The sequence below is a fragment of the Aulonocara sp. 'chitande type north' Nkhata Bay genome, unplaced genomic scaffold, assembly GCF_057382095.1.
Source record: "Aulonocara sp. 'chitande type north' Nkhata Bay isolate Kocher_YH1m ecotype deep benthic unplaced genomic scaffold, A_spYH_male_GT1.1 unmapped_scaffold_23, whole genome shotgun sequence".
NCBI lineage: Eukaryota > Metazoa > Chordata > Actinopteri > Cichliformes > Cichlidae > Aulonocara > Aulonocara sp. 'chitande type north' Nkhata Bay.
The window spans coordinates 24617-44142 of NW_028234355.1; the positions used below are offsets into that span (position 1 = coordinate 24617).

The window sequence follows — 19526 nt, forward strand, 5'->3', positions numbered from 1 at the left end:
CTCTGCCCACTCACTTACTGGTCTTGAAGTTTCTGGTTTAGGCAGCAATGCCTTCTATGAACTTCCAGAAATCCTAACACAGGAAAGGATGCCTGTCACCACGGATAACTTTGTAAAGGAAGAAGATCTGATCAGGTGGCCATATCTGTCAAAGGTTCAAATTCCCCACATAATGGCTAATGTGGACCTGCTGATTGGATGCAACGCTCCCAAGTTATTGGAACCATGGGAGGTCATTCATAGCCAGGGGAATGGCCCATATGCTATAAGAACAGCATTGGGCTGGGTCATAAATGGGCCCATGGAAGATGGTAAAAGCAACTTGGACAGCGAGCACCCACCAACAGTTGTAAATAGGATATCTGTTTGTAAGCTGGAGGAGATGCTGAAAAGTCAATATAACTATGACTTTAATGAAAGGGTTACAGAGGAAAAGGGTTTGTCAAGGGAGGACCTTAAGTTCATGAAGATCATGGAAAAATCTGCAACAATGGAAGACGGACACTACTGTTTGAAGTTACCTTTTAAAAAGGATAACATAAAGATGCCAAACAATTTCTCCATAGTTAAACAAAGATTGCAAAGTCTACAACGAAAACTTCTCAACAATGAACAGTTGCATAAAGAATATAAAAACTTTATGGACGAGATGATAAGTAATGGATATGCAGAGCAAATACCTTCACAGCAGCTGTCTTGCGAAAATGGAAAGAAGTGGTACATTCCTCATCACGCAGTTTACCATCCCAGAAAACGATCCATAAGAATTGTATTTGACTGTGGGGCATCATTCCAGGGGACATCATTAAACAAGCAGCTCTTACAAGGTCCTAATCTCACAAGCACATTGCTTGGGGTTTTGCTTAGATTTCGACAGGATCCAGTCGCATTTATGGGTGACATAAAGGCAATGTTTTATCAAGTTAAAGTTGCCAAAGAAGACAGAGACTTTCTGCGTTTTTTATGGTGGCCAGATGGAGATCTGAGCAAGGACATAATTGAGTTTCGCATGACTGTTCATCTGTTCGGTGCAGTATCTTCCCCTAGCTGCGCCAGTTTCGCTTTGAGAAAAACAGCTGAGGACAATAAGACTGAATTCCTAGACAAGGTATGTGAAACGCTGAAAGAGAACTTCTATGTGGACGACTGTTTAAAGAGTGTGGCCTCCACCTCAGATGCTGTCGATTTGGTCAAAGATCTTTCAGCACAGTCAAAGGGGAGGATTTACACTGACCAAGTGGGTCAGTAACAATCGCACCCTGTTGCAAAGTATCTCTGAGGAGCAAAGGGCTAAAGACTTGAAAGAATTAAATCTTGACAGAGACAAACTTCCGGTAGAAAGAGCTCTGGGCTTGCAGTGGTGCGTGGAAACTGATACATTCAACTTCAAAATGGATATCCCTCAAAAATCCTGTACTAGGCGTGGAATGTTATCAATATCAAGTTCCATTTACGATCCATTGGGATTTCTTGCACCAGTCCTGCTGCCTGCCAAAGGAATGCAGCAGGAGCTTTGCAAAAGGAAACTGGGATGGGATGAACCAATACCCCAAACCATGTTGCAAAAGTGGAAAGGTTGGCTCAGTGATTTGCAAATGCTTTCCCATTTCAAGGTTAAAAGGTGTATACAACCAAGAGAGTTTGGACCTCTCTCACATGCACAGCTACACCATTTTTCAGATGCTGGTGAATCTGGATATGGAACCGTGTCATATCTGCGCATGCAAGATAATAGGAAATCCATCCACGTCGCGTTCTTGATGGGCAAGGCAAGAGTAACACCTCTAAAACCTGTCACTATTCCACGTCTGGAACTAACAGCTGCTGTAGTTGCCGTCCGAGTGGATCTCATGTTAAGGGCTCAGTTGAGAATGAAACTCGAGCAATCTATATTTTGGACAGATAGTACATCTGTATTAAAATATATAATGAATGAGGATAAACGATTCCTTACCTTTGTGGCAAACAGAGTCTCATTCATTACAACTGCAACTAAACAATCACAATGGAGATATGTAAGCTCGAAGAAAAACCCAGCAGATGATGCTACAAGAGGGCTCAAGGCTGGGAACGTTGTTCATAGCAGCCGCTGGATCGAAGGACCAAGCTTTCTGCAGAAGCCGGAAAGTGATTGGCCAACCAATTTAATGGAATGCTCCTTAGAACCAGAGGACCCTGAAGTCAAAGGTGAGGCCACAGTAAATGTTACTCAGGTAAAAGACTTGCTAGATGCTACATGTCAATTGATGGTGTACTTCTCAGACTGGAGAAGGCTCAAGGTTGCTGTTGCTTGGTTCCTTAGACTGAAGGAAATCCTTCGTTCAATGAGAAATAAGAAAAAAAGACCGCAACCTTACTCAGATAACCCAATTTGTAAAGGTACTACAAAGGAGAAAGTAAAGAAAACGCAACTGTACAGACTATCTTCAAAGGATCTTCTGGAAGCTGAGCTTGCCATTATTAGATTTTGCCAGCAACAACGATTTGGAGAGGAGGTTGCTACGTTGTCAAGTGGGAAAGGTTCTGTGAGCAGGCACAGCTCAATTTATAGATTAGATCCTTATCTTGACGATAAAGGCCTCTTAAGAGTTGGGGGACGACTGACAAAGGGCTCCTTACCAGAAGAAATAAAGCATCCCTTTGTTCTTGCAAAGGATCAACATGTAGCAAGTCTCATCCTAAAGCACATTCATCAACAGCTTGGTCATAGCGGTCGTAACCACACCTTATCCACACTAAGGAGAAGATACTGGATCACAAAGGCCAACTCAGCTGTAAGGAAGGTTATCGCAGAATGTAATTTTTGCAGGAAATATCATGGAAAAGCCTTGGAGCAAAAGATGGCAGATTTACTCAAGGAAAGAATCTTGCCAGATAACCCACCATTCACCAATGTCGGGGTTGATTACTTCGGACCTATTGAAGTGAAAAGAGGACGAGGTACAGCTAAACGCTATGGAGTCATTTTCACCTGTTTAGCCAGCCGAGCAGTGCACTTGGAAGTGGCTAGCTCTCTAAACACAGATGCCTGCATTAATGCTTTGCGTCGTTTTGTGAGTCGAAGAGGTCAAGTCACTCACATCCAATCGGACAATGGAACCAACTTTGTCGGAGCAGACAGAGAGTTAAGGGAGGCTCTTGAATCGCTGAAACATACCCAAATAGCGGATGCTTTGCGACACATTGGAATAAGATGGAGTTTTAATCCGCCTGGAGCATCACATCATGGTGGAATTTGGGAACGGATAATTCGTATGATCAGAAAGATTCTGAGATCCGTTCTTCAGCAACAACAGTTGGACGACGATGGCTTAAATACGGTTCTATGTGAAATTGAAGCAATTTTAAATGACAGACCCATCACAAAGCTTTCTGATGATCCAAAAGACCTAGAGCCACTTACACCAAATCACATCCTCCTGATGAAAGGAAAACCATCTTTACCACCCGGACTATTTGACCCTCAGGATATGTATCTGAAGAGAAGATGGAAACAGGCTCAGTACATCTCAGACCTTTTTTGGAAACGATGGATACGCGAATACCTGCCTTTGTTACAGGAGAGACAAAAATGGAACCAAAAGAAGAAGAATCTAAAACCTGGAGATATAGTCATTATAATGGATTCTTCTGCACCGCGTGGTTCCTGGCCACTTGGAAGAGTTCTGGAAGCCATTTGTGACAAAAAAGGACTCGTGCGATCTGCACGTTTAAAAACAAAGACTAATATTCTGGAAAGACCTGTAACCAAACTTTGCTTGTTACATGAGACTGTAATCTAAAAGTGTGTTACTTATGTTTATTTATGTGAATGTATAGGTCTAAAGTAGACTCTATTAGTGGCTCCTTATTTTCTTTGTGATTAGAATTGCCATGTCTGATAGCCATTTCAATTAGGGGCCGGGGTGTAGGAGCCATTCTTGGGTTAATACCTTATGTGGTCACTAGAGGTTACCTTTTTCTGTTTTGATTATGTAATGTAAAGGTATTTAAGGTAGACGCACGTAATCGGCGTCAGGTGTGTCATTGAGAAGGCAAACAGTTTGTGACCGTTGCGCTGTTATGCTATGTCGATACGGAATAAAGACCAAAAATGACAAGATACATACTGCTGGATTTATTGGACTGTGAACATTCATGCATACCAGTGACATCGCGTCACCCCCGTTAACGACCACCTCAGTGGCTTCAAGCGTAGGCTTAGCCTCTACACCAAGGAAACTTAAAAACTCCTGAAGACGCCTGGAGACGGAAGAAGCCCCCCCACTCGGAGAAGGAACACCGCTGCGCCTTTTTCTTTTATCAAATCAAATCAAATCACTTTTATTGTCACATCACATGTGCAGGTACATTGGTACAGTACATGTGAGTGAAATTCTTGTGTGCGAGCTTCACAAGCAACAGAGTTGTGCAAATACAATAACGTAAACAAAGCAAAATACAAGGATGGCTAATCTGAAACTAATAAATATATGTACAATATATAATAGTATATGCATTTCTGGATGTGTATACTAAATGTTTTTCTGTGTGTGTGTGTGTGTGTGTGTGTGTGTATACACATTTTTACAAATTAAATAGAGTAAAAATAAAATAAAATATATAAAAATATACAGAGTTGAGACATGTGCAAGACAGTGGCATTACTGTACAGTGTGTAGTGCATAATGTTGAAGTTCCAGTAGTGAAGCTGAGGTGTCTATGATGTGTTTTAACTTCCCGTTCAGTGTTCTCGTTTCTAAACACTACTTTACCCAGAGTTTGTACAAGGCTTCATTCTCACCCCCGAACAGTTAATAAGGTGATAACGAGCAAAAGAAGTTGATAGAAAAGTTAACATCATTTTATCCGTTAGTAAAAATCAGTGTGTTTGGACTCGCTGGCTGATATTTTAGGGAATCGAGCTCATTCGTTCCCTTGCAGAGAGCTCAGTGTGGTATCATTCATCAGTTCGAGCAGCCAGTTTGGTTCTAAAGAACATGCAGCTGACTGAATGAGGCGTTTCATGATATTTAACCCACCGACAGCATAAAACAGAGTCGTTAGCTGATGAGCAGACTCTGGATTTTCTGTTGTTTGAGACTCGGTCATAGCAGCGTTTCATGTTAAAGTAAAACATGTTAGACTGGACTGACCTTGACCTTTGAGAGGTCAAACTGAAGGAAGCCTTTGTGTTTTACCTTCATTTTTCTGTTTATGAACAAAGACACGAGTCTGCAGAACATATCGTCGATCAGGCCTCTGTTCCCTAGATTTAGACACATTTCACACCCCTTCAGTGAGTCTTGATCATTTCAGCTGTGTTCTGAAATGAGAAACTGAACCCTTGAACACATCAGGGAACTGTTCACAGAGGTCCCAGAGACCTCTATAGGGCCAGAAGTCTTTTACAGACGCAGGGGTCGCCCCCTGGTGGCCTGTAAATGGAGTACAGTTTTTTTGTTTTGTTGCTTCACTTTTCCAACCTGGCAGCTGTGTCAATGTTCTGATGTCTGTGGTCCTTTTTGGCAGTGACGTCATTCCCGAGTTTGTGCATTCCAGCAGGAAAGTCAGAAAAGCAAAGTAAGATGGGATTTATTTTAGCTGCAGCACGTTCATTGATAGAATGTGGTAAGTGCTTAGCATGTGGCTTATATCATGAGTCACAAATACAGGTGAGTGACAGAGCAGATTATGTTTATGTTCTCTGTCACCATCTTGGATTGTTGAGGCTGCCTGCTCTGACTTTCCAAGAAGGAAATACTAGTTGAGGGGGAGTTCCAGATGAAAATTACTACTGGGAGCTCAGGAATTCCGACTTCCGACTCAATCTGGAATGCACCGTAAGCCAAGGGCCAACAAGACAACAGCAGATATTTTGACGTCGCCCCCTGGTGACAGGACAAGGTTACAGCACCATTGTACAACCACACCGCTGCCTTCAGTGACCTTGCTTTTTAGGTGTAACCACTTTTCTGTATCTCTGTTGACACTTAATCGCAAAAAAAAATGTTGTTTGAAGTCAAAATACAAAGAAATTGTGAGCAGTAATCGGCAAAAATAGTCTGATAATTATGGGGCGCCGTTTGTAAACTGAAACGTGCTGAAATTAACGGCAACATTTTTCCACATTTAGCTCAAAACCTTACAAAAACATGTTTTTTCGAGTAATTTTTTACAACATTTAGTAAAATATTTGTAACTTTTCATCAAATGTTAAATATTAAATCTAAATGTTAAATATTAAATCTAAATATTATATTTAAATCTAAATGTTAAATGTTAAACCTAAATGTTTAGGCTAATATGCAAATTTATTGTACGAATCAACGGAAATACCAAAATAAAAGCTTCCCGAAAACCTCCGGTGCAAAATTGTGTCTGTTCTCACCCCTCATTTCTCCCCGCCATGTGCTGCTTCACTTCTTGCCTACGAGCATGTCCAGCGATTTTGCTGGACATGCTTGAGGATTTTGTTTAAGTGTGGTAATGAGATGATGATTCTTTTTTCTGTATAGCTGAACAGGCTCTTGAGATCCTACATGTGCTGCCATCACTCTTCCCATCCACCTCTGCTCCTCCAAAGAGGGCACGGGATGCGAGTGAGGCTCTGGTGCATGTCCTTGAGGTGAGTTGTGTAAAATGTAGTAGTTGTTTTTTGTTTTTGTTCTTTTTGGGACAACAGTATTAAAAAATGCTTCTGATGAGTGCCAAAGTATTTTATATTCACATATTATATGTTCTAAGCCTTCAAAAGGCACCTAAAACACATTTTTGGAATGAGGGTTCTCACAGGTTAGATCTCTGTGACCAGTAAATACAAACATGGATGCATTACGTGGTAGCACATTTTTATCACCTCAATGATACCTAATTAAATGTAGCCTTGGTTTTCTGTTTTTCAGGAAGGCTAGACAGATGTGAACAGTAATTCCATCGAGAATAATTAAAAGTAGCAATTTCAGATGTGTTTTCTCAGAACCTCAACTTTTGTTGTAATTTAGCTTTAGTTATGTGTTTGAAACAAAAGTGCATCATCCTTACAAAAGTATGTCTGTGTTATGTGTTAAAGGACCAAGAAGACCCTAATACCTATCTGATGAAACGTCCTCTCTCCTGCCCAGTCCTGATTGTGAGTCCATCCAACTGCATCCTAGCGGTAGGAGATGTGCCAATAACCACATTTCCAAAAGACTTGGTTACCGAGGGTGCTTTATACCTTATGGCCTACTATTACACCCTTCACCTTACATACCCAAAGTGTGTAGCCACTCTGCTTTCCGTCATACAGACGGAGGTTCTCTTGGACAAAATCCATGAGAGAGATCTCACATCATCTTACAAGAAGAGCATGGCTGAGTGGACTGCTTTTATTGGCCAGTAAAGCCAATATGGTCAGATGGACTATAGGAAAGGACTTCCTCTCTCCTTCCACGGCTACTACAGTCCATGTTGGTTGTGATTGATTTTTGTTTGTAATTTGGCCAGGTTAGCCCAGTGTTATAATTAAGGGTGCACGATAATATTGGCTAACATGCCGACATTTTGTGTTTGGTTTGTGCAGTGCAGAGACAGCCTCGCTTTTAGTTAATTTTAAGATTTTTTTTTTTCTTTAATCTTGAGTTTAGACAGAAGACTATTCAGAAAATAGGCTCTACTGTGAAAGAGTAAATTGACTAAGCTGAGACTGACTAGTTTGGTATAAAAGTAAGAATTGCTTTATTGGGTATTGGCTAGTACAACTGTAAAATATTGGATACATCCTTACTCAAACCTATAGACTGTTACCAGACAGAACCGCAGCTGAAATAACAAGGGAGAGTGAAAACTTCCCTTTATTCTTATGGTGTTTACCTAGCAAGAGTTGAAAAGTCCGACATGCGGCTTATTGTGATCTGGTCACCCTGTGTGCATGTCTGGTATGGCTGCTCAGCAGCCATACATTACAGGGAATGAAAAAATCTTTTCAATTTGTTATTGTTGCAATTGCATTCTCTTAATAAAACCCAGTATCTACAGTGCAGGCTCTCCTACTGAAAGTTTTTGAGATACATACATAAAATGTCCAGTTCACCAGCAGTTTAATGCTCTAAAGATTTATTTCAGTCCTTCATGTTCGAGACTCAGATGTTGACACATGGCAGTACTGCACTTTAAAGATTTTACGTGGACTCTGGTGACTCCATTGCTAATTTCAGAACATCCTCAAGTGGCAGGAAGTCACGAGGAAAGGTGTACTCAGTCAGGTTGGAAAGTCCGGACATCACACAGCAGCTCAAGTCTGTGCGGAAAATATCCATGTCGCACGCCTCATACCACTCATTGGTTAAAGCGGTGTAGTACTCGACGTCCGAAGTGGTGGTGAAGCCATTGAAACCCCCGACGACAAAGAGGCGATCATCAATTACCTCAATGCCAAAGTTGCTGCGGGGGGTCAGCATAGAGAACACGAGGTTCCACGTGTTGGTATGCGGGTTGTAAGCCTCAGCGGTGCGCAGATAGTTGTTTCCATCGAAGCCACCAACCTAAAAGTAAATACGTGGCTCAAATGATTGAATGTAAGTGTAACCAGCTTCACCGTACCCCTGTAAGAAAATGCACCTGCTATATGTCTTTAGCTGCTTTTGCACAGATACTCCAGAAAGTGACGGAAGAATTAAGTTGCAATATTGTCCAAAGTTGCCCTTAATATGTAGCAGATACAAGGAAATTGTTTACCTTAGGTGTGATCTGACTACTGGAAATACTCTGATTGGTTTAGGGTTTTACCTGGATAAAGCGAACAGCTACCTGACATATTCTCATGCTGTTATATGGAGTTTACACATAAAAGTTGTTTAAAAAAGGCCCATTAACGTCCCAGTATTTGCATTTTCACAGGCCCGCATTTGTTGGGAATGTCTAGAAAAGATCAGGGTGCAGTGGTGTGTGAAAATGACTTCTGAATTAAAAGGAGAAAGTAAAATAAAGTAGAAGCCAGCTGTTGTGGAAGTCTGTATGAGACCTTTTTTCACTCAAGCCTCAACTACAGCTATTAAAGTGCTGTTGTCTATTACACCACGCTATTATCAACAAAGATGAATAGCCCTCGACAAAAAGTATTTGTGTTTTCAGTATAAATGTCTTCACAGCTCTTTTGCCTTTAGTCCAAAAAGGAACACTGAGTTCCAGTCCTTTCTTCCTATAACAGATTAAAGTAGCCCTGACAGGCTATAAGTGCCTATAAGCCTGATCAAAGACCCTGAGGTCAGCACCAGGGTAAGGTCACTGCATTCTGCTGATGATAACTTTTCCTTTTTTTGAATAGAGACTTAGTCTGAATAGAAAATAAATACTAAACGGTAGCTAGCTAAATAAAGAAGTGTGTCTCAGAAGGTGAGACTAAAATCTTTGCTTTTTACCAAAGGGTGCAGCTGCAAAACAACTAAATAAGTGGTTTTAAGGCAAATAGCAAGATAAATTTACAGCTAAAAGGCCTACCGTCCCCAGAGGATGAGTTCTAATCACTTGGCTTATTCCCTCATTTTTCTAAAGGTATTGCAGGATAAGTTTGAAATTGTCTCTAACATATGTCCTCTATGGAACGATGAGGATGACAATGTTGGTTTTGAATAAGTATTTCTGTTGTACTGAGTGAAATGTGAAATCATCAAAGACACAACATTTTGGGAATGAGGCACATGAAAAAAAAAAGAGAGGCAGAAACATCACTAATCAGTTAAATTAATACATAGAATGAGTAAGAATGCCTTCTCTGAACCTGTGGTCAGGATAGGAATCTGATCATTGATAAATACAAAACAAAGTTAGCCAAATTCTGTGTCAGCCAAATCTGTGTTAAGCCTTGCTGATCAAAGCACATTACAGATTTGATTTGTATGTTACGTGAGTGTCAGCACTACTTTGTGGTCTTACTGCAAAGACATGATCCGCATATGCAATGACACCTATCCCGCTGCGGCGGCTGTTCATGGGACTGATCATCGTCCACTGGTTGCTCTCTGGGTTGTAATATTCAGCTGTCTGCAGACACTCGTTGCCATTGAGTCCACCACAAATGTAAATCTGAAAACAAAAAAGGGACATTAAAAATTTTTACATTTCTTAGATTTCAGTTGGAAACAATGTTACCTGTAAGTGAAATGTTTCCACATCATTTGTGAAGTAAGACCGATACTCAGTACCCAAGTGTCCAACTGAAAAATATGACAATTAACAAATGTGTGTGTTTTACAATTTTTTTAATATCTGTTATATTTTAGTTGACAAGTCAACTCAAATAAAGTACTGTACATAAATGCAAAGATGCACTTGTGATCAGTTAGAAACAAAATAGATATATATTAGTATATTTTTCAACTTTTTAAACTATACTTTTAAATTTGAAAACATGAACATAGAAACCAGTTTGTGACCTATCTTGCACCTCGCTTCACTGTAAAAATGTGTATTCCCTGACTGGTTGGCAAGTGGTTGCTGGAGGTTGATGGCTGTCACTACTGTGAAATTGTAACCAGGAAGGTTTTGCACCACAAGCCTCCTTGTGTTTCCTTTGGTTGTAAGCAGACTGTTGAGGTTTGCATGGAGTACTCTGACTTACTGCAAATACTCAAACTATTTGCTGTAGAAATCTGTAGAGTCTTTCATACAACCACTGCCTAACCAGCTGAGGAGTACACATTTTCCCCTAGCAACTGGTTGTTACCAAAGGTTGCTGACAGGTCTCTAGGCCTGTGTGCCTTAGACCCTACTCTATTTCTCTGCTACTGTTTTACTTCACCCACCCGGTTGTTAAGTGTTGTGCAGCTGGCGTGGCTCCTCTGTTCGTGCATCGGTGCAATAAGACTCCACTGGTTGATTTCAGGTTGATAGCGCTCTGCACTGCTGAGTCGTACATGCCCGTCGTGGCCTCCCAGGGCATAGATGAACCCGTTCAACACAGTCACGCTCACATAGCAGCGGCGGGAGTGCATGGGCGCCACCTCATTCCAGGCGTGAGTGGTCAGGTCAAACCTACGGACGCTGTTGAAATGCTCCACCCCGTCGAAGCCACCAACGGAGTAGACGTACCCGTTGAGGAAGGCGGCTCCATGATAAGCACGAGGACACTCGAGGTTGTTCGTTACGTTGACCCAGCGGTTAGCCCGGCAATCGTAGGCCTCGATGCCGTTAGTTGGCTCACCACCACTCCACCCCCCAATGGCCAGCAGGATGGAATGAGGCAGGCGGGGACGAGCAAGAGGGTGATACAAGGCAGACATGAAGGGTCTGCTTCCTAGATCATGTATGTCTAAGATGGCATTACTTATCATGGACAGGCACTCAGAATTGGCCTCCACCAGCTCACTAGACAGCACATTGTCCTTTAGGTAGTCTGACGTCATCAATCCCAGTCGGACCTATAGAGAGATGACAGAAGAGAATGTGACTATGAATTTCAACTACATCAGTTTTAGTAAACTCAAGCTTCTTTAGGATAATGCTCCTAATGTTGTTTAATTTTCTTATTGCTAGCAAGAGAGCGACCAAAGTCAGACACCATTAGCCTTTTCGTCAACAGGGACAGTTTTTAGTCATAGCCCTAGCAACTATACTTAATAAATATAATTTATTCTATAGTATGTGTGTAGAGATCTGATACGGTTTTAATGCTCTTGAAGAGAATTTCTTAAATGTGGTTTGGCTACACCTGAAAAGAGCAAAATCTCAAGATATTAAAGCATCCTTATACCCAGATGGATCGACTCAATCTATGACTTAAATGCTGAAGATTTAAGTCCAAACTAAATGTAGTAATGAAAGTTTATAGACCTTGGACAACAGAGCGGTGAGGTGTTGTTTCCGTTGTACAGGTACATGGCTAATCCACTTTGTAAGCGCTTCATACAAAGTGGTCTCCCACACATTGAGGTCCTCTCTATCAAGGATGTCAGCAAGTTCCTCCACAGTTAGGTGCAGGAACTCCTCCTCAAGAACAACCTGCTCAAAGTTACTGATGATGTAGTGGTAGGCCTTGGTGCGTAGTTCGGGTGATAAGCATACTTTTGTGAACTGCCAAATGCCAACGCAGTTCTCTGGGCACAGTTGCTCCCCGAGGAAGTCAGAGCAGAGTTTCACAATGTCCATTGCATTGAATTGATCAGCTGCCATGAGAAGTTCCACTACATTTTCCCCCGTTATGGAAACTGAGCCGGTGTATGCAAAGTTAATGATGAGTGCCATCATCTCAGAAGACAAGCCAGGTATGTTGAAGACCTGTTTGTCTGGGTCGCTGCAGTGGGTGAAAAGAGCCCTGAGGGTAGAGATGGAGACAGAGTAGAGAATATTAAAAGGTGTGGAGGCAACAAGATAATAAACTATGTCATGCACAAGTACTCCAAGTAACTCCAAAACAGAGTTTGTACATGTTTAGTGCACTTGATTGTTGGGTTTTCAATGTCTTTATTACATTGGCAGCATGTTTATGAAGCTATTGCCAAACACAATGCAGTCCCACACCATGACAGAGCCTCCACCGTGCTTTAAAGTTAACTCTAAACACTCACTGTTGTACCTCTATGACAAATATTGAAATCAACTCCATAGGGCCAGTTTACCCTGATATTTAGTCTAGTTATTGCGTAATTTGGCATACCTCAGTCTGTTTCCTTTCCTTATGGAAGTTCCAGTGCATGTTGCTTAATTACAGTCTCTGTTTCCCTTCCACAACCATTTCTTTTCTTTTTTTTTCTTAACATTTATTTATTGGTTTTAACAGGTTTTACATGAACCATGAAACCATTTCTGATGAGGATGAGGAAACCATTCCTCTGAAAATGATCGGGTACAAGCACTGGACTAAAAAGGGTGAAAAATGTCCAAACCAAACCTTTATAAGTCTTCAAAAAAACACAGAACTATTGCTCAAGTGGACTTTTAAAAAATCATCTGTTTCAAAGCAAAATATAAAAAAATGAGAGGCAACTCAAAACTTTTGCTCAGCGTATAACTGTATAACACAGTTCAACCTTTTTAGTATCAGGAAGTCTGGTGTGTCTTACTGTCTCAATAACAGTGGGGAAGATATTAATGTAACTTAATAAAACACTTCAATTAGACTTCACACAATCACCAAGTGATTCACAGTGCTTTTTAAATGGCACATTTACTGAAGTGGAATCTGGAGCTCTGTGAAGGTAATGATGAAATCTGCAAATGTTTGCATTATGTTTTGGGTGTATCTGTCAGTTGACCGTGACAAAGTCTTTCTATCAGAAAAGTTTTATGATTCAACCTGTTCCTTTTGGTTGGCACTGTTTCACCAACTAAGACCATGAATTACATTTTTCACAGGTATAAATCAGTCAACTGTCCTTCACATTATCAGGTAAGCAACTCACCTGAAGTACGGCGTACAGTTACATAGGATGATCCTGTGGACCGGAAATTCAACATCCTCCACTTTGATGATTGCATCACAAAATTGTCCCTCCAAACAGAGTTCATTATTTACTGAGCTCGACTTGTATGGCAGCTGGCCTTCTTCACTCATCTTGAGTTTTGTGACTGCTTTTCTTAGTTTTTTTGTCTGCAGTTTGTCTTGAAGTGTTCAAAATCAAACCTAACTGTGGAATTTGGGGAATGGAGCCCATGACATCATCATGACTTGGCAACTGTTGCCATGAATTGTTTTGAAATGTATATTTACATTGCATAAAAAAAAAGCTTTGTTTTGATTTGATTTGGATTTAAGAAATTGCATATGAGCCTCACAGATAGCATACAGCATTTTGTATGTTTGCCTCACAGAGGTCACCTAGTAAAATAAGCACTTCAAAACACTCTTACGAATGGACTACAATATCATATTTAGCTCATATTTAACCTTAATAGGCCATTTTGTTTAATAAAATCACTTTGTAATATCCAAACACAGATATTACAAAGTGTGATTCATGGCTAAGCTGTTTTCTTGGGTTGTATTAGACTTTTATCTAGTTGGAAAAATGGGCTCCTGCACTTTACTGATGTACAATAGTAGTAAGAAAGAAAGAAACAAAACACATATATACACTGTATGTATAGTACAAGACTGTTATAATGACGGTGCTTGACAGTATTACCTCAGACAGGTGCAAGCAGTCACCTGTCTGAGCACAGACTGCAGATCTGTTGTTGAGCAATTTCTTTCCATTCATAGATAAATGCAGCATCCAGCTGCAATGGGTTCTGGTTGCCTCTAATGAACATGCCAGCCCAAAATTACCCAGGCATATTCAGTGGGAGAGACATCAACACTAAATGCTGGCCAAGGAAGTGTCTGGATATGCTAGTGATCTTTGGCAATGTGGAGGCGACACGCAAACTGCCACAGGCCAGGTTGTTGTACAGGTTAGAGAACTTCATCTCGATAGCTCTGTCAAGTCACTTCCACCAAGAACAGTCAGATGGTCATGCAAGGGATCACGCGGGATCATGCGTCATGCATGCTCAGCCTGGCATCAGGATGCTTCAGTCAGTTGCAGCAGGGTGGCAGTGATGACAGTATAAGGCATAGGTGTCAAACTCTGGCCCGCGGGCCAAATTTGGCCCGCAGCCTAATTACATTTGGCCCGCAAAGCCATACCAAATTATTATTAGAGCTGGCCTACTGGTATTATACAACTAATATACATATTGTTTAGTATTAAACTTTGCTTGTTCCATATTCAGTTTTTCAGCAAAACTTGTTTGAGTCCATAAGAAGAGATTCATTCTTAAATCTGGAGGAAGATTTTTTTTTCAATAAATATTAATGTTAGCCCGCGACCTTGTTCCAGTTTTGAATTTTGGCCCACTGTGTATTTGAGTTTGACACCCCTGGTATAAGGCATACACCAGAGAAGTCATTCCTTTGTCACTATCAGTGGCTTCATCCACCTGCAGAGGAAAGCAGCTACCATGCACCTTATCATTAAGCACTCGATAGGCAACTTTACAGGGGTAGAGCACAGACGCAGTTTTAGCAGAGACACTGTTGAGCACGACGGTTTAGAAGTGTGTGTCTGAAAAAGCCCTCTGACTTGTCTTTGTGCTCTGGATGTTTGGCGTCTTAGCTTGTTAAGCTTTAAACTGTCACAAACTTGCACTTTAAGACAGACACGCTGCGGCCTCTCCTCATCACCCACCGCTGCGCAGGTATGCTTCATCTTATCTTCTTTGGTTTGGAAACTGTAAGAAACTCCATTCCGGGTTTCTCTGAGGCGTGGGCTTTCATCATCAGAGTTCATCCTCCTATAACAATTAAAATATTCTCAAGCATGATCAACGGTTAATTACGGCACCGGCCGGAGTACCGGGAGCAGTTTGGAAGAACAAAAAGACGCGGAGACTGTTCTAAATTGTCATCCCAAACTAACTCAAAGTTTATTCTTTGTGCAGCAGTTTTTATAGGCAGAAGGGTTTGTGTGTCAACAAGTTTCAAGTTACAACCATATAAGGAAGTTCCCCCTAGCTCTGAAAGGGGCCTTCTATAATCTCAACATACCTTTGAAAGGTCCGTTAAACACTAGACAGTTAGAATCCTTTAGTGATATAAGTTTGCACATGGTAGAATACTGCATGTAGTTATTTGCATTAGGAAATGTTTAACCATGTATACCCAGAGGCACATAATCAATTGTGTGTGATCCTTAGCAGGCTGCAAGCCTGGTGTGCACTCCAGGAATGCACCCCCACGTCCTGGGAGCATGAGAGCTTGCACCCCGTCCTATTGTTCCACGGCAGGATCAAGCAGCTATGCCTGTTCCAGTTTAAGTGCCTTCTTTACATATAGATGAACTGTTGGATTTTCCAGACCAGCAGGCCAAGGGAAGTCGCCCATGGGGTCACAGCAAGAGGAGATGAGGTTCAAACAAAGGGCATTGCAGAAACAGGGTCCTTTGTATAACATCATCAAAAACAATATCCTGTAAATGCTACCATGTAGAGCTGGGCGATATGAGATTTTTTCATATCACGATATGTTTTTTTCATTTCAGGCGATAACGATATCTATCACGATATAAGCCAAATAACTATATTTGTAAGATTTAAATGTGCCGTTGCTCACAAGTAAAATGTGAAATAATCAGCAGCTTGTTTTTATTTAAATATTTATTTCCCATAATAAGTTCAACAGGGTAGATGTACTTAAGGAACATGAGACTTTTTCAGATAAATAAAGGCAAATATTGCAAACTACACAAAAGGCAGCCGCTGAAGCGTTTAAGTTTCAAAATAGAACAAACGAAACAGACTAAATTGTCAATTCCACTTAGAAACAAAATATTAATTCTAAAAATAAATCTTAGTTTGTTTTACAGAAGAACAGACAAAACTGACAAACTTTTGTCAATATCAAATAAACTGAGAACTAAAAGGAAATTCTCAATCTCTCCTTGTTGTATAGCTGAGCTTTTCAAACAGTTTTGTGCGGTCAGCTGAGCGCACCATCCGCTCCGAGCTCCCTGACCTGCACTCAATCTACAGCAGGCGGTGCTGGACCAAGGCCAGGAAGATCGTGAAGGACCTCAGCCATCCCAACAACGGACTGTTCTCTCTGTTGAGGTCAGGAAAGCGATTCCGCTCCCTGAAGACCAACACAGAGAGACTGAGGAGGAGCTTCTTCCCGCAGGCGATACGGTCTCTCAATCACACCACCACACAGTCCTGACCCACACATACAGTTCTTACACACACACTGGACTTTCTGGACTTTGGTTTTGCACAACACTGGTCACTATATTCTTCATTTCCGGTTAATACTTGTACAGCTGCTGTTAGTGTGTATATATTTATTTATATTTAGATTTCTTCATACATTCTTATATAGTTCTATATTGTGTATTTTGTTGTACAGTTATTTTATTTTCAACTTTAATTTATATATTTATCTTTATCTTATTCTTCCCAGTTAAATTTACCCTTCATTCTAATTTGTGTTGTACAGTTATTTCATTTTTAACCTTAATTTATATTTTATTCCTTCCTAGTTAAATTTACCCTTTTTAATTTTTCATATTTATTTCCTATCTTATTCATAGCCTTTTCCTTTTTTGTTCTCTTTAGGTCACGAGCAGTTGTCCAAGCATTTCACTACATATCGTACTGTGTATGACTGTGTACGTGACAAATAAAATTTGAATTTGAAATTTGAATTTGAGTTTTAACAGTTACTTTAGTCTGACAAAAGCCGAATGACGAATTAGCGCTTCCAGTCAGAGACTGAGGCTACGTCCACACGTACACGGGTATTTTTGAAAACGGAGATTTTCCGTTTTCGTTTTAAAAAATAATCCCGTCCACACATAAAGGCAGAAATGAAGAAAAACGCTGCTATGAACATGCCAAAGCAGCAGGTGGCGCTAGATTCCTAACTGTGCAGAAATGTTGGCCAATCAGAAGTCTAGAAGCCTCGGTGGGAAAAAGTAAACAAAGCTGCGGCATAGAAGCAGAACCGAGTCGTATGTGTGGAGGGACAGTAACTGTGTGTATATGTAAGCATTTAAACACTGCAGAGAGTAGAATTAACAGTATTGTAGAAATTCATTTCACCGAAACAATAACGTGGTGCACAGTGTGACGCATGCACCAGTTTATTGTATTTCCAGACTTGCTTTCGGCACAATTTACAGTGCACGCTGCTCTGTTTTTTGTCAGACTTGAAATAGCCGAAATACCTTCACACTACGGAACTTCTATGGCTCTTCCGTTCGACAATCTCTCCGGCATTGGAACCATCATCTGTTTTCTCTTCGGTCACGCTCGGTTGATTTTTCTAGTCGGCACACTCATTTCCTCCATTACGCGCTGGCTGCTTCCCAAACAAACACGTGCGGCTTGGCACTTGTGCTGAACAAGTCACGCGACGTGACGCTGCGGCTGTGATTGGTTCGGCTCTGCGCTACTTAGTTTGGATTGGCTGACCTTTTTTAAAAAAAATTTTTTAATTTTTTAATTTTAAGAGGACAAGAGCGGCGAGGTCTATCGCGATAGCTTAATTTCTCTATCGAGTAAAAGTTATATCGCGATACATATCGTTATCGTTCTATCGCCCAGCTCTACTACCATGGTATCAAAATATCACAACAGAAACATATTTGGTGATGCTTCATCATCTGCTTTGTGTTTGTGTGCGAGCCCCGTCAAAAGCCTGTGCATTATGCTGGCAGCGTCCAAGATGCAGCTTCTGGTTTTTTTTCTGCATTAACATCTCGGGTTGCATTTCATTTTCTTAGTACTTATTTTAATATCTTTAGTTTTTTGTATTTTGGTCTTACTGTAATTTACCTGCTGTGGGCTCAGAGTTATTTTCCCTGATTTTATTTCATATAAACGTGTTTTTCAACCAAACGGTGAGGACTTACCTTCTTCCTTCAACTTCAGAATAGTTGCATGAAGTATACAGGGCAGGAGGTGACGGGCCAGGTCTGCAGGTTTCTGCATCGCCATGTAGTGCAGAACCTAAAGACAAACCCCCAAAAAGTTTAGTCTTCCTGGCTTCTGTTTTCTTTTTGCTCTTTCAGATCAACAGAATATTTTTGCACAGCCAACAGGCTGCCTCTGAAGAAGACTCCAGATAAACGGTGACCTTTCTCTATGATGGTTATTCACAGAGGGACCGGTCATACCCAGATCTTTAAATCTGTCATAAGACTATCAGTGAGCATTATTTTTAACTTTCTCTTTTTGGATAAACAATGTCTTTAAAAGACAGGCAACATTTTCAGTGATGGTGCAAACTGGAGCTCCGAGCTCTGCTTTCATATGTGCAGGAAGAACATGCAAACGCTTGGCAGGGACCTGCCCGGGTCCAAATCCAGGACCCTCTTTGGGTGAGGAAACAACTAACCCCAGTTACTGTTTGTCCCTTTCCCATAAAGCCGACCGGATCATTAATAGAAGCTGGTTTAAAGTTGTTCTTCATTTAACACCATCACACCACAGAGAGCTGCTGTGTGTCAGTTAAACATCGTGTGTGACAGCATCAGATCCTTTTTCATCAACATGTGAAAATGCTTCAACATACATGAGCCAAAACGGTCCCATGGCAGAAGCTGATCCTGAAAATCAGCAGAAACATTCATGAAAACACTTTGTGATCCACTTAGTAAACACGTTTGGCTTAAAAACACGCATGCGGCAAAACGAACGACCTGCTTCAGACCTTCTCGGCCTCCTTGGTGTCATCAAAAAGTCTTTTTTTGCGTCGTGCAGGTGTGACCCTGGCAGTCTCCCAAGCCTCCACCCACATGTTGCCTGGGATCTTCATCCTGGGACTGAGTGTCCCCGTCACCATCGTGTTGCCCTTCTCATCGACCACTTCCTCTTCTACGTAATCCCGAGGTGAATACCAGCGCACAAAATCCTCCAGGACACAGCCGGGGTTGACTGCCTGTGGACAGAGACACAAACTCGTACTTTAAATGAAGTAATGTGTAAATATATTCACTGACACCTCATGCTGGCACTGACGACTGTAACAGGGCCCACTCACGACACCACTGCATTCATGGACCCAAGCACACCAGGTTGTCACTGAACATAAA

At 41.2% G+C, this 19526-nt stretch overlaps 1 protein-coding gene across 2 annotated transcripts; it reads right to left on the bottom strand.

Moving 5' to 3' along the window:
- Positions 1 to 7987: 7987 nt before the first annotated feature.
- LOC147300595 (kelch-like protein 10) lies at positions 7988 to 13630 on the bottom strand. Of its 2 annotated transcripts, none has more exons than XM_086285077.1 (5): positions 13359 to 13630; positions 12022 to 12271; positions 10764 to 11378; positions 9895 to 10044; positions 7988 to 8504 (listed from the first exon to the last, which is right to left on the bottom strand). In XM_086285077.1, the coding sequence occupies exons 1-5, from the start codon at positions 13508 to 13510 to the stop codon at positions 8142 to 8144; spliced, it is 1530 nt and encodes a 509-aa protein (XP_086141203.1). In that variant the 5' UTR covers positions 13511 to 13630; the 3' UTR covers positions 7988 to 8141. The 2 variants fall into 2 exon arrangements, with proteins under 2 accessions (XP_086141203.1, XP_086141202.1); XM_086285076.1 differs by having other exon boundaries at positions 7997 to 8504; positions 11791 to 12271; positions 13359 to 13626.
- Positions 13631 to 19526: the final 5896 nt, after the last annotated feature.

Excerpts from the sequence above, each read along its gene's own strand:
- LOC147300595 (XM_086285076.1), bottom strand. The coding sequence starts at position 13,510 with ATGAGTGAAGAAGGCCAGCTGCCATACAAGTCGAGCTCAGTAAATAAT. Across the intron at positions 12,272-13,358 it reads AACTGTACGCCGTACTTCAG|GGCTCTTTTCACCCACTGCA; the intron begins GTGAGTTGCTTA and ends CTCTACCCTCAG. Across the intron at positions 8,505-9,894 it reads ATGCGGATCATGTCTTTGCA|GTTGGTGGCTTCGATGGAAA; the intron begins GTAAGACCACAA and ends ATTTACTTTTAG.